At 44.4% G+C, this 24,475-nt stretch overlaps 1 protein-coding gene across 2 annotated transcripts in view; it reads left to right on the top strand.

The window, feature by feature from the left end:
- Positions 1 to 23,247, top strand: part of LOC123926783 (signal-regulatory protein beta-1-like) — a 105,368-nt gene extending 82,121 nt beyond the window's left edge. The window contains exons 1-6 of one of the 2 annotated variants that reach the window (XM_045980939.1): positions 1,792 to 1,921; positions 10,420 to 10,773; positions 13,236 to 13,556; positions 14,147 to 14,476; positions 19,471 to 19,577; positions 21,713 to 23,247. In XM_045980939.1, the coding sequence (XP_045836895.1) occupies positions 1,852 to 1,921; positions 10,420 to 10,773; positions 13,236 to 13,556; positions 14,147 to 14,476; positions 19,471 to 19,568 (1,173 nt within the window). In that variant the 5' untranslated portion in view covers positions 1,792 to 1,851 and the 3' untranslated portion in view covers positions 19,569 to 19,577; positions 21,713 to 23,247. Of the gene's footprint in view, positions 1 to 1,791; positions 1,922 to 10,419; positions 10,774 to 13,235; positions 13,557 to 14,146; positions 14,477 to 19,470; positions 19,578 to 21,712 lie in introns of those variants that run through there. The other variant, XM_045980938.1, reaches the window with a different exon arrangement.
- Positions 23,248 to 24,475: the final 1,228 nt, after the last annotated feature.

Here is a 24,475-nt window from a genome sequence, read left to right on the forward strand (position 1 = left end):
TGCACACGCTTCAATAGGCAAATAGTTCTCTACCTTCTACATATGAAAACTGGAGTCTCCTAATGTCCCACTATTTCCACCTCCCAGAGGCAACCATTTTCCACCCTTAATTGATTTTTAACTGAATCTTCTGGATGTTACAGCCAGATCTCATATAGCATCTCATATTATCAGTCCTTGATCTCACCCGTAGGCATTATTCACTGACTTCCCACTCCAGATGGTGGGGATACAAGCTCTATTACTCCAGAACCCACACTACATGTGCACATTTCTACCCCGCCACCTTAATACTTTAATTTTAGATGACATCATAGTCCGTGTCCACATTATAATGGCAAGGACATTGTGTTTTAGAGCTCAATCTTGTAACATTCCAGCTTTTGTGTGTGTTGATCTGCTCGTGTGTATTTTGGGTAACCACCACCATATTCAGGGTACAGAACAATTCCATGGCTGCAGAGCTTACCCTTGTGCTAACCTCTCTTAGTGACAGCCAGCCCACCACCCAAACCTCTGGCCCATGCCGATCTGTTCTCTATAACTTTGAGAATGTTGTGGAAGTGGAGTCCCACAGTATGGACATTTTGAGAGTGATTTTGTTCACTCCACATAATGCCTTTGGAAACTTACAAGCTGTAAACATGAAGGTTAGTTGATTTCTTTTATTGCTGAGTAGTATTTCCCTGTAGGAATGCACCACAGTTTGTTCGACCACTCACTTATCATTGGGCAGTTGGGTATTTCCAGGTTTTTGCAATAACAAAGAAAACTGCTCTAAACATTCACACACAGGTTTTTGTGAGGCAGTAGTCTTCATTACACTCAGATAAATGCCTGGGAGTGTGATGTCTGGGACACGGAACCCACTTCCTCTCCTGAAAGAATGGAGGAAATGATGCTTTTTGTTGGAAGCAAACATATCCAACTTCTTTATTTTTTTTAAGAATTTATTTCTTTTTTAAGTAATCTCTACACTGAACTTGGGGCTTGAACACACAACCCCAATTTATTATTTTTTTTATTTATTTGACAGACAGAGATCACAAGCAGGCAGAGAGGCAGGCAGAGAGAGAGGGGGGAAGCAGGCTCGCTACCGAGCAGAGAGCCCGATGCAGGGCTTGATGCCAGGACGCTGGGATCACGACCTGAGCTGAAGGCAGAGGCTTTAACCCACTGAGTCACCCAGGCAACCCCCACGACCCCAATTTAAAAATCACAGCATCCATTGACTAAGCCAACCAGGCACCCCAAGCACATACTACTTCCAACGTCCACACTGCATTGCACACTTGGGCAAAGTTTTACCATTTCCATCAATAAAGGGTTGGAATAGGGAGTCATTTCTGGAGCAGACCTCACTCGATTCCAAAGTTTTGCAGACCGTGGCGTACCTGTTCTTTCCTTCAGCTTGGTAGCTCTTGGTGGGTACTAGTGCAGAATGAGGCCACAAGCCAGCCACCCCCAAGTACCCAGGGCTCAGGACATGAGACACAGCTTCCAAACACAGATCCTTCTTGACCTGGGGCTCCCAAGTGTGGAATGTCCAAGAAGATCTGAAGAGGGGGAGGGGTCTACTGCAGAGAGCAGAGACCCCAGGCAGGCAGGAAACATCATTCCTGCTGGGCTGACCACTCTCTCTGAAATGTAAGAAGAGGCCCCTATCACCATGTGAGGCTTTCTCTGTCTAACGTCTGTTTCACAATCCAGAAGCAGATTGCCGCCTCACAATCCTCTCACTGCATCATACACACTTCCTCTTCTATCACAGATAGAACAGAGAACACAGAACAGAGGCCCCATCGCCCCAGCACACACATTTGCTGAAAGCGGGATCCTCAGGCCTCTACAATGTGGGCCCCTGCCTCCGGACCCTGGCCTCCTCCTCACCTGCTGCTGGCTTTGCTCTTGGGACTCACAGGTGAGCGTTGCCTTGGCGGAGACTCCCCATACCCTGCCTCCTCAATCTCTCCCTGCCCCTGGGCATTTGGGGTCTCCTGGTAAACATAGGTTTGCTACCCAGACCCTCCGCAGAAGGGCTGCCTGGTAGTTATGACTGTACTCCTGACTAGCAGATGGGGAAACTGAGGCAGAGAGAGCAACCGCCCAGTGTCACCTACCTAAGTCAGTGGAGTATCTGGGGTTCATGTCCAGGCCGCTCAGGTCCAGGGTCCTCCGTGGAGGCCAACTGCAGAAACATCAGAAAACAGAGAGGCAAACAGAAGAGCCATCACTCATCACACGCAGAGGTCTCCAGAGTTCCACTGTGCTGCGTGTACTCACAAACTCTTGTTAATGATGTTTCCCATGCGCTGAATTTTTTACTGGGCCTTTAACATGTATTACCATTTCACTTACTCCTCAAAACAATCTGTATACTAACATAGTAGGCTATACTTTATGTATACTTGTGAAGGCACTTGTGTGTGTGTGTGTGTGTGTGTTTGTGCATATGAGTGGGTGTAAGGAAGGGTACATATCCCAGGCGTGCACGCACACACGCACACACACACACATGCAATTCCTAAAAATGATTTCCATATTGTTCTCTTCACATCAGGTCCAGTCTACGTGAAATGCACATTGAACAGATGTGTGATTCCTTCTCAGCTACTCACCCTCTTTCCTAATTCTCGAAACTTATTGCTCACCCTCCACTGAGCTCTTAAGACAAGCAAACTTCTGTCTTGGTAAAATGAGTAGAACTTTGTGCATTACTACCATAGAGATCCCCTTCCCTGCTGGATCGGGATGGGAAGGGAAGAAGGGGATAAAAGATGTGGAGACTCCTGCCTGATTGGCATCTATAATTACATCCACATTTGTATATCCTGATCCCCATCATCTAGTATCAGCTGACACCTCCAGACCTCAGGAGGTCTCATAAGGAATAACTTCCCAATTTCTTGAACACCACCATGTGCCACACACACCTGGAAGTGCCTGCATCTGTACAGATGAGACAAAGTGGTTGTCCTTGTGGAAGTTCTGTCATAGTGGAGGAAAGGGCAGGAAGACATGACAAATCAGTAAATAACATAGAATACAGAAAGCAATGAGTGTTAAGAAAAAAGAATGACAGTACAGCTGGATAGGACAATGAGGGAATCTTCAGGTAGGATGTATTTAAACAGGTAGCCGATGTGGGCATCATAGAGAAGGTAGAATGGAGCAAAGATTGTAAGAAGGTCAAGGAGTGAGCCATGTGATTTTCTGGAGGAAGAGCCTTCCTGAACAGCATGGGAACAACATGAGAGCAGAATTCTCCTGCTCTGTCCTAGTATTTGGACTTAAAAAAAAAAAAGATTTTATTTATTTATTTGAGAGAAAGCAAGAGAGGGACCACAAGTGGAAGGTGGAGGGGCAAGAAGGAGAGGAAGAAGCAGACTCCTCACTGAACAGGGAGACTGACATGAGGCTTGATCCCAGCATCCAGGGATCATGAACTGAGCTGAAGGCAGATGCTTAACTGACTTAGCCACTCCTAAGTATTTGGACATTTACTCTGAGTAAAATGGTTGCCATTGTAAGGTTTTGAAGACAGAAGTCACATGATCTGACATAAATTTTAAATTATTCTAGATTTGGCTGAGAATAGACTACCACAGGGCATAAATAGAAGAAACTAGAGCCTCGAGAGATCACTGCATTCATGCGAAGAGCGAAAATCACTTTTAACCAAGATTGTAGTCAGGAAAGAAATGGGAAAGAGGTCAGATTGTGGGTGCCTGCAGAGGGAAGCCAACACAACTCCTAATGCATAGGATTGGGGTGGGAAAGAAAGGCTCCATGAGAGACTATGGACTCCAGGAAACAATCTGACAGCTTCAGAAGGGAGAGGGGTGGGGAGATGGGCTAGTCAGTGATGGGTATTCAGGAGGGCACGTGTTGTAACGAACACTGGGTGTCATGCACAAATAATGAATCATTGAACACTAAAACAATCATATGATCTCACTGATATGAGGAATTTGAGAAACAAGACAGAGGATCAAGATGAAACAAGATGAAACCAGAGAGGGAGACAAACCATAAGAAATTCTTAATCTCAGGAAACAAACTGAGGGTTTTTGGAGGGGAGGCGGATGGGATAGGGTGGCTGGGTGATGGACACTGGGGAGGGTATGTACTATGGTGAGTGCTGTGTATTGTGTAAGACTGATGAATCACAGACCTGTACCCCTGAAACAAATAATACATTATATGTTAATAATTTTAAAAAACTAAAAAAAAAAAACCCTTAAAGAAAAAAGCCAACAATGTATTGTTATGGTGACTAACATACCATAATTTAGAAAGAGAGAAAGAGAGAGAGAAAGGAAGAAAGAAAAGGAAAGGAAGAAAGAAAGACAGGCTCTAAGGGCTTGGGACTTGAGCATCTGGGAGAATAAGGTGCCTCAGCTGAGATGTACAAGGATGTATGGGAAACTGGAGAGCTCAGTTTGAGATATGTTAGCCGTGAGAGGTTTTGTTTTGTTTTGTTTTGAGAGGTTTATTTCTACTTAAGTAAAATATTGAGTGGCTGGTTGTACATAAAAACCAGAGTTTAGGGGCAAACCCTGGATCAGAGATGAACTGTGAGGATTATAGATACACAGATGGCAGAGTTTTCACCTTTCCCTGGCTCCTCTTGACTCTCTTATCTCTTCTCTCTCATATTCCCTCCATTTCTCCCTCCATGGTGCATTCCTATTTCTTCCCATTATTGTCCTAGCAATTAGGCTTCCCAATCCCAATCTTCTCCTCAAGACTTACAAACCAAAGCACCTGATGTTCTTGGCACACCAAGACCTGCCTATAATAGCACGTGCCCTCCTTAGGGCATGTTTGGTTGCAAATAATACTAAGTGTATGGGCTTTACCAGCTCACACTCTGCAAGGGTGAACCACAAATTTCCTCCCTGAGGAGTAGCCAAGAAATGGAAAAGAACATAGGGTGTATGTGTGATGCACCAGCAGCCTGCTTCTCTGATTTATATCCCTGCCTGGTTTTGAGGACAGTTCAAGTAAGAAGGAATGATTTTGTATTTCTTGATGTCAGTCTCCAGGGACTGACTTGTCACTGAGGCAGGGAAATCGAACTGAAAAGTCTTGCCCTTGCAGTTAAATGATTGCCTGAAGGTGACGCGTGTCCCTTCAATGCGTAACTCATTGTCCAGATATAGAACTACCCACAATTCTTTTCAGAACACGAGTTTGAAGCCTCCTGGTACCCTTGCTTGGTTACTCCCATGGTTCCATCTTCCCATTCAAGGGCAGGTTTCTCAAATCTTCCAGCCCCTAGAACAATATATTTTCTCTTTTCCCTTGAGCCATTTAGTCCACTCAAAGGCTCTACATGGGCCCATCATCTTCTTTGAGTACATAATTCTTACTGTGTAAAATATACATAGTGTAAAATCTACTGTTTCAACCATTTTTAAGGTTACAATACAGCAGCCTTAAGTACATTCACAATGTTGTGAAACCAGAACCACTGTATATTTCAGGGATTTTTTCAACATCCTAAGCAGATACTCTGCACACATTAAACAAGAATTCCCCATTCCTTCTTCCCACCACAGCCACTGGTAATCTCTATTCTAGTTTTTTTTAAAGATTTTATTTATTTATTTGAGAGACAAAGAGCATAAGCTGGGGGCAGAGGCAGAGGGAAAGGGATAAGCAGTCTCCCCACCGAGCAGGAAGCAAGACATGGGGCTCTATCCCAGGACCCTAGGACATGACCTGAATGGAAGGCCGACGCTTAACCAATTGAGCCACCCAAGTGCCCTAGTCTACTTTTCTCTGTCTATGGATTTGTCTCTTCTAGGCACTTCATATAAGTGAAATCATATTATCTGTCCTTTTGTGTCTGGCTTTTTTTCACTTAGGATATTTTTTTAGGTTCATTCACATTATAGAACATACCAGATTGTCATTGCTTATTAAGGCTAAATAATATTCCATTGCATATATCTATATACAACAGTTTGTTTATCCATTTATCTATTGATAGAAATGAATTTTTTTCTGTTACCTTTCAGTTATCATGAATAATGCTGCTATCAACATTGATGTACAATTATCTCAGTACTCTCTTATAATTTGGGGCATATTTACTTAAGAATAGAATTGTTGAATCATATGGTAAATTATTTATAATGAAATTTTAAAGAAAATACCCCTGTTTCCACAGTGGTCACATCATTTTATATTCCTACCAACAATGTCCAAGAATTTCAATTTATGCACAACTTACTTAACACTTATTTTCTGATTTTTTTTGTATTGTATTGTGTTTTGTTTTGCTTTTGACAAAGCCATTCTAAGGGATTAAGGGGTATCTCATTGTGGTTCTAATTTTCATTTTTCTAATGAGTAGTGATGTTCAATATCTTTTCATGTACTTTTTCACTATTTGAATACCTTCTTTGGACAAACGTTTACTCTAGTCCTGGTCCATTTTTTATTGGGCTTTTTGTTATTTTCTTATTGAATTGTAGGAGTTCTTTTTATATGTTTGTTAATAATCCTTTATGAGACATGTGCTTTGCAAATATTTCTCCCATTCTCTGAGTTGCCTTTTCACTTTTGATATTGCGCTCCTCTGCACAAAAGTCTTTAATTTTGATGAAGTCCAATTTCTATATTTTTATTTTGTTATGTATGCTCTTGGTGTGATGTCCAAGAAGTCATTGCTAAATCCAGTATCATGAGTTTTGCCTACACTTATTTTCCTCAAAATTTTATAGTTTAACTTTTCATCCCTTCATCCAATTTGAGTTCATTTTTCAATATAAAGTGAGGGTTTCAACTTTATTCTTTGCATGTAGATATTCAGTTTTCCCAGCACTTTATGCTGAAAAGACTGTTCTTCCTCCCGCCCCCACTGAAAGGTATTAGTAAGCACCTCTGTTGAAAATTCTTTGATCTTATGTGTGAGGGTTTATTGCTAGGCTCTCTTATTCTATTCCATTGCTCTATATCTCTATTTTATTGTCATTTCACAGTATTGATTATTATACTTGGTAGTAGGTTTTCAAATCAAGAAGCGTGAATTCTCCAAATATGTTCTTTCCAAGATTATTTGGTGATTTGGGGTCCCTTGAGATTGCATATGAATTTTAAAATGGACTTTTCTATTTATTTTTTTTAAATGCCCTGAGGATTTTGGAAGTGCTTGCATTGAATGTGTAGGTTGCTTTAGGTAGCATTGACAAGTCAACAATATAAAATCTTCAGTCACTAATGGGGGGTGTTTTTCCATTTATTTATGTATTCTTTCATTTCTTTCAGCTATGTTTTGCACTTTCTAGTGTACAAGTCTTTCATTTCCATGCAGAAATTTACTCCTAAGTGCTTTATACTTTTTTATGTTAGTGTAAGTGGAATTGCTGGCTGAATTTCCTTTTTGAGTTGTTCATCACTACCGTGTAGAAATGCATCTGATTTTGACTCTTGATTTTATATAACACAAACTAACTGAATTTATTACTTACTCTAACAGTTTACTTTTATGTGTGAAATCTTTAGGATTGTTACCCATGAAATCATGTCATGTGCAAAGAGAGATAGTTTTACTTATTCCTTTGCAACTTGAGTGCTATTTATTTATTTTTCTTGACTATTGCATTTTCTAGAATTTCCAGTATTGTGTTGAATAGAAGTGGTCAAAGTGGGCATCCTTGCCTTGTTCCTGATCTTAGAGAAAAAACTTTCAGACTTTCATCATCAAGGATGAGGTAGTTCTAGTTTTCTCATATGACTTTCTCATTTTGTGTAAGTTTCCATCTCTTCCTAGTTTATTGTTTTTAATCATGAAAAATGTTGACTTTTGTCAAGTGATTCTTCTGCATCAAATGAGATGACCATGGTAATTTTTTCTTCATTCTATAAATGTGTCCTATTACCCTATCTGGTTTTCTTATGTTGAATCATTCTTGCATTCCAGGAAGAAATCCCACTTGATCATTGTGTATAATTCTTTCAATATGCTGTGGAGTTTGGTTAGCTGATGTTTTGTTGGACATTGTTGCATCAGTATTCAGATAAGATACTGGTGTGTAGTTTTCTTGTAGTTTCTTTGTTGCCTGTGGTATCTTTGCTGGTATTCTTTGTATTCTTTGCTGCCCTAGAATGAGTCTCAGAAAGACTGGAAATGACCTAGAAGTCTTCCTAACTCTTTAATTTTTTGGAGTAGTTTGGAGAGGATTAGTGTTAGTTTTTCTTTAAAAGTTTGGCAGGGTGATACCTGAATGTCATTCAGATATCCTCAGTTGAGGATCCGATTTTTTATTTTGGCTGATCTCAGGGTTGTGGAATTGAACCCCAAGTCAGGTTCCATGCTCAGCGCAGAGTGGCTTGTCCCTCTCCCTCTGCTTTCCTCCCCACTCCCTCTCTCTTTCTCTCTGTCTCTCTAAAATAAATAAAGTTTTTTTAAAAACTGAAAGTTTTAAGAATTCACCAGTAAAGCTACATAGTCCTGGACTTTTCTTTGTTGGGAATTTTTTGATTATTGATTCAATGATCTTACCAGTGATATTCTATTCATATTTTCTATGTCTTTATGATTCAATCTTCATAAATTGTGTGTGTCTAGAAATTTGTCCATTTAATCCAGGTTATTCAATTTATTGGTGTACAATTTTCAATGTACTCTTTTAGAATCCACTTTATTGTTATAAAAATGTCTAGTAATGTCTTTCTCTTGTTTCTGATACTAGTTAATGAAGTCTTCTCTCTCTGTCTTTTTTTATCTGTTAGCCAATCTAGCTAAAGTTTTGTGAATCATATTGTTTTTTCTGAAGAACTATTTTTGGGCTTTTTTATATTCTCTGTTGTTTTTCTATTAACATTTTCTTTCACTCTATACTGGTCTTTTTATTTCCTTCATTCTGCTAGCTTTGGGATCGGGATTTATTTTTCTCTTCTTTGTCTGATTTCTTAATGTGTATGGTTGTTAATAGATTTGTGATCTTTCTTTAATGTAGGCATTACAGCTACAAATTTAATTCTAGCACTGCTTTCACCACAGACTGCAGATTTGGGCATGTTGTGTTTCCATTTTCATTCAGATCAATATGTTCTCTAATTTCCCCTGTGATTCTTTCTTGGGCCTTTTGATATTTTTTAAGAGTGTGCTGTTTTATGTCAATATATTTGAGAATATTCAATTTATTCTTCTGTTATTGATTTCTAGTTTAATTTCACATACTCCTTCACTAGTTCACTTCCTCAGTATTTCTTCTTAGAGATTCCAGTAAGTTACCTGCTCAATCAGCCTCTGCGATAATGGCCTAGACAAAGGATTTGTTTGTTTGTTTGTTTTACAGTAACTGAGTTCTGTAATGTCTGGGGAGATAGCGGTCAATGAAACAATGCCCCCCGCAAGAGGTCCATATCCCAATACCCAGAACCTGTGAACAGTTTTCTCTTACACGACAAAAGAGATTTTGCAAAAATGGCTGACTTAAGACTCTTGAACTAAAGATTATCCTAGATTATCAAAGCGGTCTCAATATGTTCACAAGGATCCTTATAAGAAGGAGGCAGGAAAGTCAAAGTTAGAAAAGGATAAGTGACAACAGAGGTGAGAATTTGGAATGATGGGAAGATGGGAACCATGAGAAAAGGAATGTCAGTAGCTTCTAGAATTTGGAAAGGCAAGGGACAGACCTCCAGAGGAAATGCAGCTTGGCTGACCCTGGGTCTTAGTCCAGCAACAGCAATTTTGGATTCCTGATCCAGAATTATAAAACAGTACATTTATGCAGTTTTCAGACATTACATTTTTAATAATTTGCTATAGCAGCATTTAGAAGCTGACATAACATGATTGCGGGGCGGTGGGGGAGGGGAGCCACAGGGATTTGAAACTCTCTTTTACCGCTCATTTAAACCACCTGTTCATTTTTTGTCAAAAGTTCTGTCATCACTGTCACTCAAGTATCCAGACTGACCAACAGATTCCAGCATGGGCACATGCATGTGGAAGAAGGACGTTGATCCACAAAGGTTCCTGAAGTTAAATGCACAGCCCAGAAAACACATCCCTTCCTTTAGCTCACGCACAGCGGTCTAAAGTTAAAGTCCCATGGTCCTACTGAACACAAGGGTCCAGAAAGAGCAACTCTCCATGAGGCCAGAAAGTGGACAACCAGAAACATTTGGTGAAGCATGACACTTTCAGAGAGGGACTCTGACTCCAATCAGGGCACTCCATCCTGCGGTGTGTGACATCACTGAGTCTCTGTGTCTTATTTCCTCATTTGTGATAGAGTTTCATCTTACAGGCTTGTGGTGAGGGCTACACGCCACGTACATCTCAAGGTCCGCTCACAGTGCACACTCAGTCAATGAGCTGTTGTGCATCAACACTTGAGAAAACACACAGGATCACATAAGGATGAGTAAATGACTGCTCTGTTTTCCCTCCAGGTGTGGCCGGTGAGGCAGAGCTGCAGGTGATCCAGCCTGACAAGTCAGTGTCTATCATAGCCGGACAGACAGCCACTTTGCACTGCACCATGACTTCCCTGCTCCCCTTGGGGAAGGTTGAGTGGTTCAGGGGGACAGGGCCAGGCCGGGAGTTAATCTTCAGTTTCAAAGGAGGCCACTTCCCCCGAGTGACAAATATTTCAGACACCACAAGGAGAAACAACACGGACTTTTCCATCCACATCAGTAACATCACCGCAGCAGACACCGGAACCTACTACTGTGTGAAGTTCCAGAAAGGGTTCCCTGATGTAGAGATTAAGTCTGGACCAGGCACTCAGGTCACCGTGAGCAGTGAGTATGATGTGGGTCTCCACCATCCCTTGGTTGTGACAGTAGGTCAATAAGATTGACAGCTAAGAATCAGGCATTGTGGTGAGTGCCCCTGACTTCAGCCCCTTCCACAGATCAGGGAAGCTGAGGCCTGGAGAGGTCATGCTATTTGCTCAAGGCCACATGGCTGGAAAATGGCAGGAAAATCTGAACTCTTGTCTACAGACTCCATAGCTAACCAGCTCTCTGGTTCCAGGGATGAGGGACCGAGAGTCTAAGGGGCTTTCCCAGTCATAAGGCCCAAGCTCATGCTGTCTCCAGAGAGCACTCCCTCCCAGGTGGCCAGGCTTCTCTCTACTCAGCACTTACTGAGCACCTGCTGTGCTGACTTTGTTTCAGATGCCCTGGAGCAGCAGGGAACAAAACAGGCAAAGTCTCCTCTATCGTGAAGCTTATACTCCCTTCCCTTCCAGTGTGGACATATGCACCCAGGGTAGGAAGGTGGGACAATGACTTTCTTTCTTTCAACTTCAGCAAAACCACATTGAGAAGAGGCACAGGCTCGCTGTCTACTCCGACAACCCTGGCAGGAGAAGATGCCAGAGGCTGGGCATTTGTTATGGGTCTGTCCAAAAAGCATCATGCAATTCAGGGACTGACTTCATAGTGACTGAGTCTCCCCACACCCTCTGAACTTGGAGAGGTGGCTTTATTATGACTGTGCAGACATTACAGGACTTCCCAGTCATACATCCCTTGCCTGGGCACCAGCACTAGCACCGGGCAGTTCTGTTCGTCCTGGAAGAGCGCTCCTTCCTCTTCCCCAAGCTGGTTGAGAATGGGTAAAGACAGAGGGGAAAGGGCAAGAGGCAGGCCAACCCCATGTCTTCATTGTGGCAGGTACTCCTCTTACCAGAGGTAGCAAGGAGGACCCATCTCTGCCCTTTTACAGATGAGGACACTGAGGCTTAGGGGACCTGACCTAAGCAGGCACAGGAGCCAAGATTGAACCCAAGCATTGGGACTCATAGCTCTGTTCTCTGTACCCTCACTGTGCTGGTCAAAGTAGGAGAAATTTCGGACCTTCTCCTTGAAAATCTTGTGTTGTCTTTTTCAGTAGTAAGCATTTTAAAAAGTTATGAGAGAGGATGTTGTTACTTTGTTCCCCCAGATCAGACAGACCCAGAAACATCTCATGAAGTGTGGAGCCTGTTCCTGGAGGACACGGCTTCTCACATGTAAGAGCATCCGGAGTCTTTCCCCAGCTGTGTGATGTTGCTCTTTCACTGAGCAGCCTGGGGCAATGACCTGGATAAAACAGAAGCACTGGACAGTGCCAGACTCACGGGGCACCCCATTCCTGGCTCTGCAGAATGAGGGTGCAGGGGAGGCACTTTCCCGGAGGTTGTTTCAACTCCATGAGCAAGAGTTCATGTTCCAAACTCAGCTTTGGGAACCCACATCTTCCCTCTGTTGTTAAATAGTCACCAGGTCTGGGCACCCAGAGGGACCTCTCTCCCCATAACCACTTGCAGTGGAGAATCTAAAAGGGAAGAGGTGGGGGGCGGTCACTGTTGGGCTCAAGAGGGTGGGACTCTTGCTCTTTTGTGGAAGAGAAGGCTGGAGTCCACAGAAGTCCCCCTGGGATGCAATGAGGGATAAGGAGCAGCCCCTTTGTACCTGAACCAAAGTAGGTTAGTTCCTTGGTGAGGGAGAGACAGAGACCACCCAGGGGGAGTTTCCTCACAAAGTTGTCTTTATTTGTGCAGGTAAGATGTTGGGGAATAATTTCCAAACCTATGACCCCAAACAGGGGCAAGAAGGCTAACACTTATGAGGGCTTTGGATGAATATTCAGAGGGGGATCTTAACGTTATAATGAGGTTGGAGTTACTGTCAGCCACCTTCTGAGTTATCTCCTCCTTTCGATATGCGTTTTCAGTGAAAAATTCCAAGCAAATTTGCTAGCATTCCTTTACTTGTCCCTCCCTGCAACCCAGGAAGGAGAAATGCTTGGTGTCCCATTTCACAGAGGGGGAGCCGGGCTGTGCCCCGGCCACACCTGCGGTCAGCTGGCCAGCCTGGTTCCAGCTTCCATGGGGGTCCAGCTCTGTCCCTGTTTCCCTGCACGGACTGCTGCACACACTCTCTGACCTCAGTGAAGTTTGCAGGGAGGCAGATAGGAACAGTTGATGTCAACAGTCAGACCCATTAGAAACGTCCTTCCTGTGCCCAGATTGGTGGGAAGTGACCTGGCAGAGAAGAGAGAGGGGGACTTGAACTCGGGTCTGGAACTGCACCTGGGCCCTGCCCCCCACCCAGAGTTCAGCTCTGGAAACTTGGGGCCTCCTCTGTGCGAGGAGGAGAAGACACCGCGCTCCGCATGCTATCAGAGGGTGGCGGGTTCTCCACAGTGACTCACACGTATCCTGAGCGCTGATGACCACAGTCATGCTCACTGTTCACAAATGCTCTTCTTATAGCCAAACCCTCTCTCCCTGCGGTGTCGGGCCCGGTGGTCAGGGCCTTGCCGGGGCAGACAGTGAACTTCACCTGCAAGTCCCACGGCTTCTCCCCCAGAAACATCACCCTGAGATGGTTCAGAAACAGGAATGAGCTGGCAGCCTCCCAGACCAGCGTGGACCCAGAGGGAAACAGAACGTCCTACAGCATCTCCAGCACAACCAGGCTGGTGCTGGCCCCGGGGGACGTTCGCTCCCAGGTCATCTGCGAGGTGATCCACGTGACTCTGCAGGGGGGCCCTCCTCTTCGTGGGACTGCCAACCTGTCTGAGGTCCTCCGAGGTAGATGCCCCTCCCCCATAGCCCCAGCCCAGGTCTGGCCCCCAAGTCTCCGAGCCTGCCCCTCCCCCACTTCCTGCCCCAGGCCCTCCATTTCCTGGAGTCTGAGCCCTGGCAGACTCTCCAGGTCACCTGCACCTAGATGTGCCGTCCCCTCCTACTGTTTCCATGGCGGCTGCAGGGTGAACACCTACCATGTACCAAGCCCTGCGCTCATTAGTTTTCCTTACTTTACAGTAGCAATTCCAATTATTGAGCACCTGCTATACTCCAGGCTACCATGTGCTTGGTGAGGTCATTTGTTTTGCTACAGTTATTCTATTCCAACTGTATGCGTGGGGCTGAGTATCTTGATTTCATTCATTCTTAGTTTATCAGGAGCCATCAAACCTTGAGCACCTACTGTGTGCTGGGCACTGTGCTTAGGGATTTCATTCATATGCAAAGACTACCCTCAGTGTTTGAGCACCAGCTGTATGCCTAGCTCTGTTCTGGGTGATTCCTTTGCTGTGTGGGGGGAACTAAGTTCTGGAGCCCCTCCCCGTGGTCCATCTGTTCCATAAGGTGAGAGCTTCTGCCCTGTGCTGTTTCAGTTCCGCCCACCTTGGTGGTTTCCCAGCAATGCATTGCAGAAGACCAGGTGAAGGTCACCTGCCAAGCAAAGAAGTTCTACCCTCAGCGCTTACAACTGACCTGGCTGGAGAATGGAAACATGTCCCAAACAGAAACAGCCTCAAGCATCATAGAGAACAAAGATGGGACCTTTAACTGGATGAGCTGGCTCCTGGTCAATTTCTCTGCCCACACAGAGGAGATGGTGCTCACATGCAAGGTGAAGCATGATGGCCAGCGGGTGATCAGCAAAAGCCATATACTGGAGACCTCTGCCCACCGAAAAGACCAGTGCACAGATGGAAACTCTGGTGAGCCTTGTGCCATGTGATCTGGCATTCAAATTTTACCCTTTATTATGTGAAAAGTAGTAATTTGTGCTTATAATAGAATAATCCAGGAGTCTATAGATATAAATAGAATTTTGGTGTGAGCTTCCTTCACCGAAAACCCACACTCCAAGATGATCAATGGTAAGGCTTGGTACTTATATTTATAGATCTTTTGACATAAATATGCGTTTGAGAAAGAAAGAAGAGAGGGAGGGAGATGATCTTATTGTTAGGGTCCTGCCTCCTGCTTCTTCACCTGACAGTGATTACGTCACCATGCCAGACCAGCCACCCCCCTCCTCTTGTTCTTTCTTACCTAGTTGTGGTTTTTATTCCTTGTAGACATTTTCATCATCATGGCAGCAAATATCTCTTAAAACTAGAAGTATGCAAAAGTTGCATCATTGTGTCCACTGATGACTTAGTCATGCATGCACATCCCCTGCAAATGGAGTCCATAATTGTGTGGCCATGTGATTAATGACATTGATTTTTCCACAAAATCAATACAATTATACATTGCATAAAATTAACAATAATTCCCTCATGGACTATGGAATAAATGGAATATATATTCAGAGTTCCCAAAACTTCTACAATAACTTTATTGTGTGCACCTAACTTGGTTTTCATTCATCTGTAAATGCTTGAGAGAATTTTCCTATGAAACACTTGCGACTCCACAATTTTTTTTGTTGATCTGAAAAGAATCTGAATGGCTACTCAAATTCTTCATTTCATATTGGATGCTCATGGCAAGCTGTGCTTTTGAGGAATTTGGTCCATTTCTTTTCTTTGGTCCAAATTTCTGCCCGTAGAGTTGCTCATGATATTACCTTGCTATCCTTGATGTTTGTAGGATCTGTAGTGATATCCCATTTCATTCTTAATATGGGAAATGTGTCATTTCTCATAGTGTTTGTTGTTGGAAATGCTAAAAGTATTTCGATTTTGCCAGTCTTTTCAAAGAATCCACTTTTGTTTCAGTGATTTTCTCTATTGCTTTTCTTTTCTATTTTATTGCTTTTTCCTCTCTTTTTTCCCCATTCTGCTTATTTTGCTCCTCCACATTTTTTGAAATGAGAACTGAGATTATTGAGTCTAGATTTTTCTTTGTTTGAATGACATACCTGGGCCTCCGTCTGTGCCTAGGGACACAGGAGTATGGAGCCAGGTTACCTGATGCTGTGTTCCCCCTCCAGTCCACAGACATCTAGCCCACCTGGCTTCCTCTTCCACCTTTCAGAGTCCTCCTGTGCTTGAATTATGTGATTTCCAGGGGTCAGGCTTATGCCGAATTAGGAGAGCAGGGAGAAATGAGTACACACCATCTTGTCTGAATCAGCTAGGGTTGGGGTTTTAGTCTTTGGTTGTGCACTGGGGCTCAAGCTATAGCCATTATGTCTTGTGTTTCCAGTGTGCCTGTACTAGTAACCTTGCTAGTGTCTTAAGGCTGGAAATGGATACTAGGATTGTCTGAGTTGGTAGGCTGGAGTCAAGAGTAAGATGTCTATGTGACACTCCTGCACCAAGATGCCACCTCCCCTGGCCATCCCAAGACTCCAGCCACTGCCATCCTGGGTCTATAGGGGTGTGGTGTAATGAAGTACATTTTTTTGTGCATGTTTATGGTATTGAGGTTATTTCACAATACTTCTAGCTTAATGGACTTCCCTTCTCTCAGTATAGCATGACCACATATGTTACTGGGTCTTGAGACTGGTTATTTGGCTTGGACAGTGGGGGAGAGGTTCCAAGTCCCGTGATCTTTCTGGTTCTTCTTTCAGGACCCTAGGTTTGCCATTCCCATTTTTTCTTCGTCTCTTCACCACTCAATTTTGAAACAGCACCTCTTCCTTCCTTTTTACCTTCCCCCCAAAGTAATGCATTTTAAATTGTGCCTGACCCTTTTATTCACATCTGTCCTTTTAAAATGTCCATGCCTCCCTGTATTGGGTTTTTATTGTTGCTCTAATAATTAGCACACGCTTAGTAGCTTAAAACAGCACACATTCATTATCTCCCATTTCTAGAGGCAGAAAGTCTAAAACAGGATGGCAGAACCGCATGCCTTCTGGGGGCACTGGGGGAGAGTCTGTGTCCTTGTTGTTCCAACTCCTAGAAGCAGTCCTACTCCTCTGCCAAGGCCCCCGGATGCATGACCTCTTCTGTGGTCTTGCGTGAGCAAGACCTCATGCCTCTTGCTCCCATTCTCCTGCCTCCCTCCTTCACTTGTAAGTGTCTCTGTGATTAAGTTGGCTCCAATTCCCATAATCCAAGATAATGATCCACTCAAGACCCTAGCTAATTACCACACAGTCCCTCTTGCAGTGTAAGATACCATATTCACAGACTCTGGGGGTTCTGCGTCAATGCTCTTGGGTCAGGCGAACTTTGAAATCCCTTCCTATGATCTGTGTCCTGACCACAGGACACATTTCCAATATTTTCTAATATAAGCTGGATTTAATATTGCTGATGGGATTTCCAAATAATTCTCAGACTCCTTGGCTACCTGCCCTTGTCTGTTTCTCCTGCCCTTTCCTGTGGCTGATGAAGGTGGGAGGGCAATGGCATAGGAAATTGTGCATTTGAATTTTATGATTTTTTTCTTTTAAGTCTCCAAGAAATTTCACAGTTTGGGCATTGCTCTGCAAGGACTACTGAGAACCAGTTTTCCATAGAATTTACTGTCCTTTTATTGTTTTTTCTTTGAGTTAAGAGGCTATATTCCAAGATGAGTAACTAAGCTGTTGCCTTGTCTTTTTTTAAAAGATTTTATTTATTTATTTGACAGACAGAGATCATAAGTAGGCAGAGAGGCAGGCAGAGAGAAAGAGAGAGGGAAGCAGACTCCCTGCCAAGCAGAGAGCAGAGAGCCCGATGTGGGACTCGATCCCAGGACCCTGAGATCATGACCTGAGCCGAAGGCAGTGGCTTAACCCACTGAGCCACCCAGGTGCCCAGCCTTGTCTTTTTTTAAAAGATTTTATTTATTTATTTATTTGACAGACAGAGATCACAAGTAGGCAGAGAGGCAGGCAGAGAGAGAGGAGGGGGAGCAGGCTCCCTGCTGAGCAAAGAGCCCGATGCTCGATCCCAGGACCCTGGGATCATGACCTGAGCTGAAAGCAGAGGCTTTAACCCACTGAGCCACCCAGGCACCCCGCTGTTGCCTTGTCTTCACCAGTCAAATAGTGCCTTGTGGGCTTTGAATGCCTTAGCCCCAATGTCCCTATCCCACAATTCAGTATCTCTCTCTCTCATATTTGCCATCATAGCCCTATTATGGCAGAACAGGTGCCCTGTAGCTGAGAATTCAATCCTCTCTGTAGCACTGATGCTCTTATGATTATATTGGACCCAGTTATGTCCTCAAGCTTTTTCTGCCCTTCAGCTCTAGGAGTTTAGAGTTTACAATGTTGCCTGGAAGTCCTCTGACATTAACAAAGAACTTTTCATGTGTGATCAATTGGTCTTCACATTGTATTGTCTTCCTGCGAAGGACTGATGCCCAGCAATAGCCACCCAACCTGTAGTTCTTATAATGATCGACTCATTTCCAGATTGCCGGAGTATGCCCCTCCTCTGCTTATACCAGCCCAGGTCACCACAGTGAGGTTCCAGCCAAGGCAAAGTGGGACTTACCCTGCTCTACCACTCATCAGGACTGGGGACTTCTTGGCCAGCCAGCTGATAGGGACCCATGTCCAACTGTTCTCATTAGAGCTGGCAAATCAGACCCCTCCCAGATAAACTCTGCCTGCCAGCTGCCCTGGGAAGCAGACTCTAAGATGATATGAGAAGAGAGAAAGCTCACCGTGGAGTGCTGCCAATCCATGTTTGCAAGAAAGGGAAGGAGGCAGGACTGGCAAAGGGTGATGTTAAAAGCAATGTGGTACACAGCAAGACTCAGCCTCAGACAGAAAGCTGGCATGCTGGATGCTCTTTTTGAGTGTATTAAATGGAGAGGATTGGCTAAGTCTCTGTATCCCCACTTCCTCCAGTCCTCTGCTAGAGGCTGCCCTCTAGAAGCAGGTACAAACATAGGCAATACAGCCCTTTCAACAGAGAAAAAGTCCAGCACCCCCAACCCCCAGCTGAGACCTGCCATCTTCTTAACATGCCAGGGGCAAATATGGTGAGCTCTCTGCTCCTTCCTTTAAAATTATTCCACATATTTCAAAAATCATTTCAATTTCTTTGTGTAAATATAAAAAACCCAGTCATTGTAAAAAGGCAAAGAATCTGAAACTGTATTTACAGGTCCCACCTCTGTGTCTAACAGAAAGACGTCAACTGACAGTGGCATTGGGGTCCAGGTGGGCTGGATGGTGTTTGAAACTCTCCTGAGCACTAGACCCCATTCCCTTGCCTCCCCAGGATATTGTCCATCCAGCAGGTCTCCTGAGGTCAGGTCAGCCTGAGGACTCCCTCCTCACCTCTATACATGGGAGTTGTCAAACCATGTGCATGGAGCAAAGCAGAGCAGCCTTGCCCCTCACTGACCGTGACATCTGTTCTCACTCCACGTGAGGCCAGGCAGACATTTGTCCCTATGGCCCAGAGAGTTTGGCTTTGTCCTGGTCCAAAGACAAGGGGTTTCCTTGGGTCTGAACCACCTCATCTGTCCACTGTCTGTAAACTGTGAGCCTGTTGGCTCATCAGAAAGAGGCTGTATGACCTGCCCCACTGGGTATGAGGACCAATTCAGTAAACCAAACTTACACATTCCTGAGTGCTCGTTCTCCCCACCTTTTCCCTCAAGAAGGACACCTGACAGTGAGAAAGGAGTGAGTGAAATGAAGAAGTTCTTACCCCAAATTCTGCCTTGAGTCTGATCACAGGGGAGGATATTAATGACCTCCAGAACATTAATAAGTTTGAGTCACCTTGAATGATGTAAATGGAGGCCCCTGGGAATAGAACCTAGATGACTACCCTGATGGTGCCTCCTGTTCCTTCATTTCCAGACCCAGAGCTGTCTACTCTACTCCTGGTGGCTCTCGCCTTGGGCCCAAAGCTGCTGCTGCTCATCACTGTCTCTGCCATCTACGCCCACAGGAAGTGAGGGCTGATTGTAAGTTGTGGGATAGGGAGGGCAAGCAAATTTCAGTCCCAGAGGAGCCAGGTCAGGAAGAGGGGCAGCCCACTGGTCACAGAGGGTCAGCACCACCTGGAGTAAAGGGTAGGTAATACACTTCTCTCCACACCCTCAGGAATCTCTAGGATCTCTCTGAGAAGTGTCCAACTCCCAAGAAGTGTGTGGGGGCCTGTAGGAGGTGGGTGGCATCAAAGACTGTCAGGAAATGCACACAGAGTCCTAGGGCTTCTGGGAAGGAAGCGGATGGAGAGACTGAATAAGAGGCAGCTGGGTGGGAAGAACCCTTGGAGACCATCTCTAAATTATTTGAGTAAGGACTCCACATCTAAGAGAATGCTGACAGGTGCCAGATGGCTACTCTGAGGATGGTTCCTGCCTGACCCTCTGTGGGACAGACAAGAGTGTATGGGGGAGGGGGATCAGGACTTACAGAGGAAGGCTGAGGTGGCAGAGTCCTACGTCAGGTTGCCAGTCCTCTCAAAACAGATGTCCCAGGAAGAAAAAAGCACTGATGACATAGGAAACACATGGGGAACTTTTCTAGAATGATGAACAGATAATTAACTGTGAACATGGTTCCAAAGCTCCCCTACTACATGCCACCCTCAGTTTCTGCTGCCTCCTTCCTTCCCTGAGGAGCCCAACCTGTAACAAGGAACAACTAGAAGCTTCCACAACTCTGCCCAAATGCCTTGCTTCCCCAGAGACCCACCTGCCCACAGTTCCTGCTGCTCCTTCTCACAATCATTGGTGCCCCCATTGGTGGATATATGGACCACATCTCCTTTATCCATTCATCTGTTGAAGGGCATCTCAGCTCCTTCCACTGTTTAACTATTGTGGACATTGCTGTTATGAACATTGGGGTGCCTGGGGTCCTTCCTTTCACTACATCTGTATCTCTGGGATAAATACCCAGTAGTGCAGTTGCTGGGTCATAGGGTAGCTCTATTTTTAACTTTTTGAGGAACCTCCATACTGTTTTCCAAAGTGGACTTACCAACTTGCATTCCTACCAACAGTTTAAGAGGGTCCCCCTTTCTCCACATCCTCTCCAACATTTGTTGTTATAAAGACACATCAGGAGTAGTTTGCACAGTACTTGGTCTTCTTCTGATCACATGGTTGACCATATAGAGCCAGCTTCTGAATTACCACACTCTAGTCTCAAATGGGATCGCTTCCAAAATTCTATCCCTTACACTTTCAATGTCGTGAAACATTTACATCATTATTTTGAATATGCTGGCATCTGTTACCCCTGGGACATTTTCACCCTTTGCCTCCCTCCCCCAACCACCACCACCACCTCAGTGACCTTGTAAGTTTGCCTTCACTCTGGCTGCATATCCACACTCTGGGGACCAGCACCCCTGTCACCATTCCCCTGGTAGCTATGCCTTCATGAGCCCCACTCACATTCAATTTGAACTTCACCTAAAATCCTATCGCTTCTCATTTCTCCATCACACTTTCAGCTTTGTGCCAATTCCCTTTGGCCACTATTCACTTTTGTACAATGTCACCAGGGTTCCTCACTGGAAGACCAGGAGACAACACAATCACCTGCATTGCTATCTGTGGTAAAGTGAGTAACAGAATCACAGAGAACCACCACTACCAGCTTTGAAAGACATGATTCTTACTTACCATGATGAGCACCTGTTAGTTACATAGATATTTGTGGCCTGAGGAAGAGCTGGCAGCAAAGTGTATACCTCATGCAATTGCTCATGGAAAATTCCTCCATGGCAAATGAAACTGAAACCATGTTTTGGGGGACTGATGGTATGTAACAGACCTGTGGCGACTGACATTCATGCATGTCAGCACCACGCAAACTGAGAACCTCCTGTGTGTGCTTGTCTCATCCTCAAATAGGATGCGGACCCTGACAGAGAAGGGACTGTCTGCGTCCTCAGTTGTCAGAATGACAGCCATGTGTTAGGCCACTGCATTTTTAAAACATAAGTTGGGGAATACATCATTGAAAACACTAGTTTCTGTCAGATTTTGGATTTTTTAAAATACCATTTCACTTCATTTGGCACTGGTACATGTACCTAAAACCATTTCACTAAATACTACTTTCTCCTCTTTGTGTTTAAAAGTTCTATCAGAACTTCATATCCTTCAGAAAGTGAGCAAGTGGATTTGCAAAAAACAAACCGATAGCCCACTGATTGGAGTCTGTCGAACAGGTACAGGAACCTTCTGGAAGAGCTCCCAATGGTCAACGGTTTGAGCAACAAATAAGTAAAGTAGTACATCTGATTCTGCTCTGGTCTGAATGTTCGAGTCCCCGCAAAATTTGAGTGTTGGAATCCTCAAGCCCATGTGATGGGTATTGGCAGGGGAAGCCTCTGGAAGGTGAGCAGGTCATGAGTGCTTCATCCTCAGGAGTAGGATCGGCCCTTACAGAAGAGCCCCCCTGCCCAGGGCTCCCCAGTCACTTCGGCCATGTGAGGACAAAGGGAGAAATCTGTGAGGGCTCTCTCCCAACCACGCTGGCTCCATGATCTCAGACTTCAGCCTCCTCAACTATGAGCAAGAGTTTTCTTTTGTTTACTAGCCACCCAGTCTGGAATGTTTTGTTATAGCTGCCTAAATGACTAAAACTGATTATAACGCCATATATAAATAAATCTTTGAGCCCATATTGATATATATAAGTAATTGAATAAATTAATAAATTGAGAAGAAGAAAAATAACCTGTGCATAAAGTTCCAAATGATTCAACTAGATACTTCACCTTCAGGAGGGGGACCCTAACTGCCCACTCATGAAGGACATGCTTCATGTCCTTGCTTGTTGTGACTCCCTTCCAAAGAGGACAGAAAGGAGCAAAAAGGAGTAACTACAGAGGGGACATCTGACAAATACAGTTCAGCCAGGTGATCATGAGTTTGCCATGAGTTCACTGTGGTTTGTGCTCCATGATATAATGTGAAAAGAGTGACACTTTTCTTCTGTGACCTTCCTCCCCAAGCCCACCATTCCCATCTGCTTATGAGGGAAGTATCCGGCAAATTGCAAAGAGGGACATTCCACCATATACCTGAGCAACACTACTCAAAACTGTCAGGCCATCACCATCAAGGAAAGTTGGAGAAGTTGTAACGGATGAGAAAAGCCTAACGAGACATGACAAATAAATGTAATGTGGTATCCTGCGTGGAAGTCTGGAACAGAAAGTGTAAAAACCAAGGAAATCTCTTTTGCAGTGAATGTTTCTGTTTCTCCAAAGTTCATGTGTTGAAATCTGATTCCCACTGTGATGGGATTTAGAGCTGGGATATTTGACAAGTAATGAGGTCTTGAGGGTGGAGTCCTCATGAACGGGATCCATGCCCTCATGAAAAGGGGTCAGACAGCCAGCTCACCCCACCCACCATGTGAGAATGCAAGTTGTCCGCAGTCCACAACCACAAAGAGACTTCTCATCACAATCCAACTATCATGGCACCCTGATCTCAGACTTCCAGCCTCTACAACTGTGAGAAATAAATTCCTGTTGTTTCAAGGCATCCAGTTTTTGCTGTTTTGTTATAGGGACCCAAGATAAGACAAAAATCTAAATATACTATGGACTTTGGTGAATAATAATGGTTCATTATCACAGATACACCATGCTACTGTCGGATACTGATAAGAGGGGAAACTGTGTGCAGCTCTATATTGGAACTCTGTACTATTGTCAGAATTTTACTCTAAATGTAAAACTGTTTCAAAAATTAATTCTATTAAATATATCAACATCATGTCCTCGGCTGGATCTCTGCCTCTTGCACCTTATTGGGGGACAAGGTGAGGAACTGTGGCATGGGGAGACTTCTGTCTTTCTATACCCAGATTTTATCTTACTTCACAGGTCTAAGGTTCCTCTTCCTTTCTCTGTCCTCTGTCTTCTGCTAGAGCTCACTCCAAAGCCTGGCACTCAGAGATCCCAAAAGAACCTGCTTCTGAGTCCTCCAAGATATTCACCCTAAATGTTTCCAATTAGTAAAACCCAGGTTAGACAAAGTGGGGTCAGGGAACTCTGGGCACTTGGGTGAGGTAGGGTAGCTTTAAGACCTCAGTGGGAGAGGCAGTTAATCCATGTCCTGAGCCTGAGGAATTGAAGTGGAAGGGGCTTGGTAGAGGGTGATGGATGCTGTGATACACCAGGCCTGAGGAGATGGCCCTCAGCTGTCAGTCCTCTTTGAGATGGCCTCAGCAGAAGAAAGCCACCATGCCCAAGATCAAGCATGAGACCTTGCCACATTCAGTGGCTCGTCAACAGGGTTGTAAAGGTCCAACCTCTCAACCCAGCTCAGGAGAACTCTGAAGGAACATCCTAGCACCAGAGCTCCACGGGGATCAACTGAGGTCTTATTTGGGACCTCACTGCAGCTCAACTTCTTCTATACAATTCCGCTCCCTTCTCCTAGCCACTGCTGGATCCTAAAGCACTCCCTGGGAATGACCTGCTTAATATTCATCTCAGCACCTGTTTCCCAGGGAACTCGATGTGAACGGGAGAAGCTGTGGGGGGACCGGAAAAGTTGGGGATTCTTTCGTCTCTAAGGGCCAAGCAAGTCAAGGAAGGATGGATTGTTTACACTACATTTACTGTATATTATATACCACATACCAGACATGTATGCCCACATAATATACCATATACCACATACTATTACCACACCATATGCCATATACAATATACTGTATACCACATATCATATACCACATGGCATATACAATATGCCATTGCCAAATACCACATACCTTACACCATACATCATATACAACATATATACAACATACAATGTAAGATATACCACATAGTATATGCCATAGACCAAATACCATACAGCAGTCTTAATATACAAGG

The sequence above is a fragment of the Meles meles genome, chromosome 16, assembly GCF_922984935.1.
Source record: "Meles meles chromosome 16, mMelMel3.1 paternal haplotype, whole genome shotgun sequence".
NCBI lineage: Eukaryota > Metazoa > Chordata > Mammalia > Carnivora > Mustelidae > Meles > Meles meles.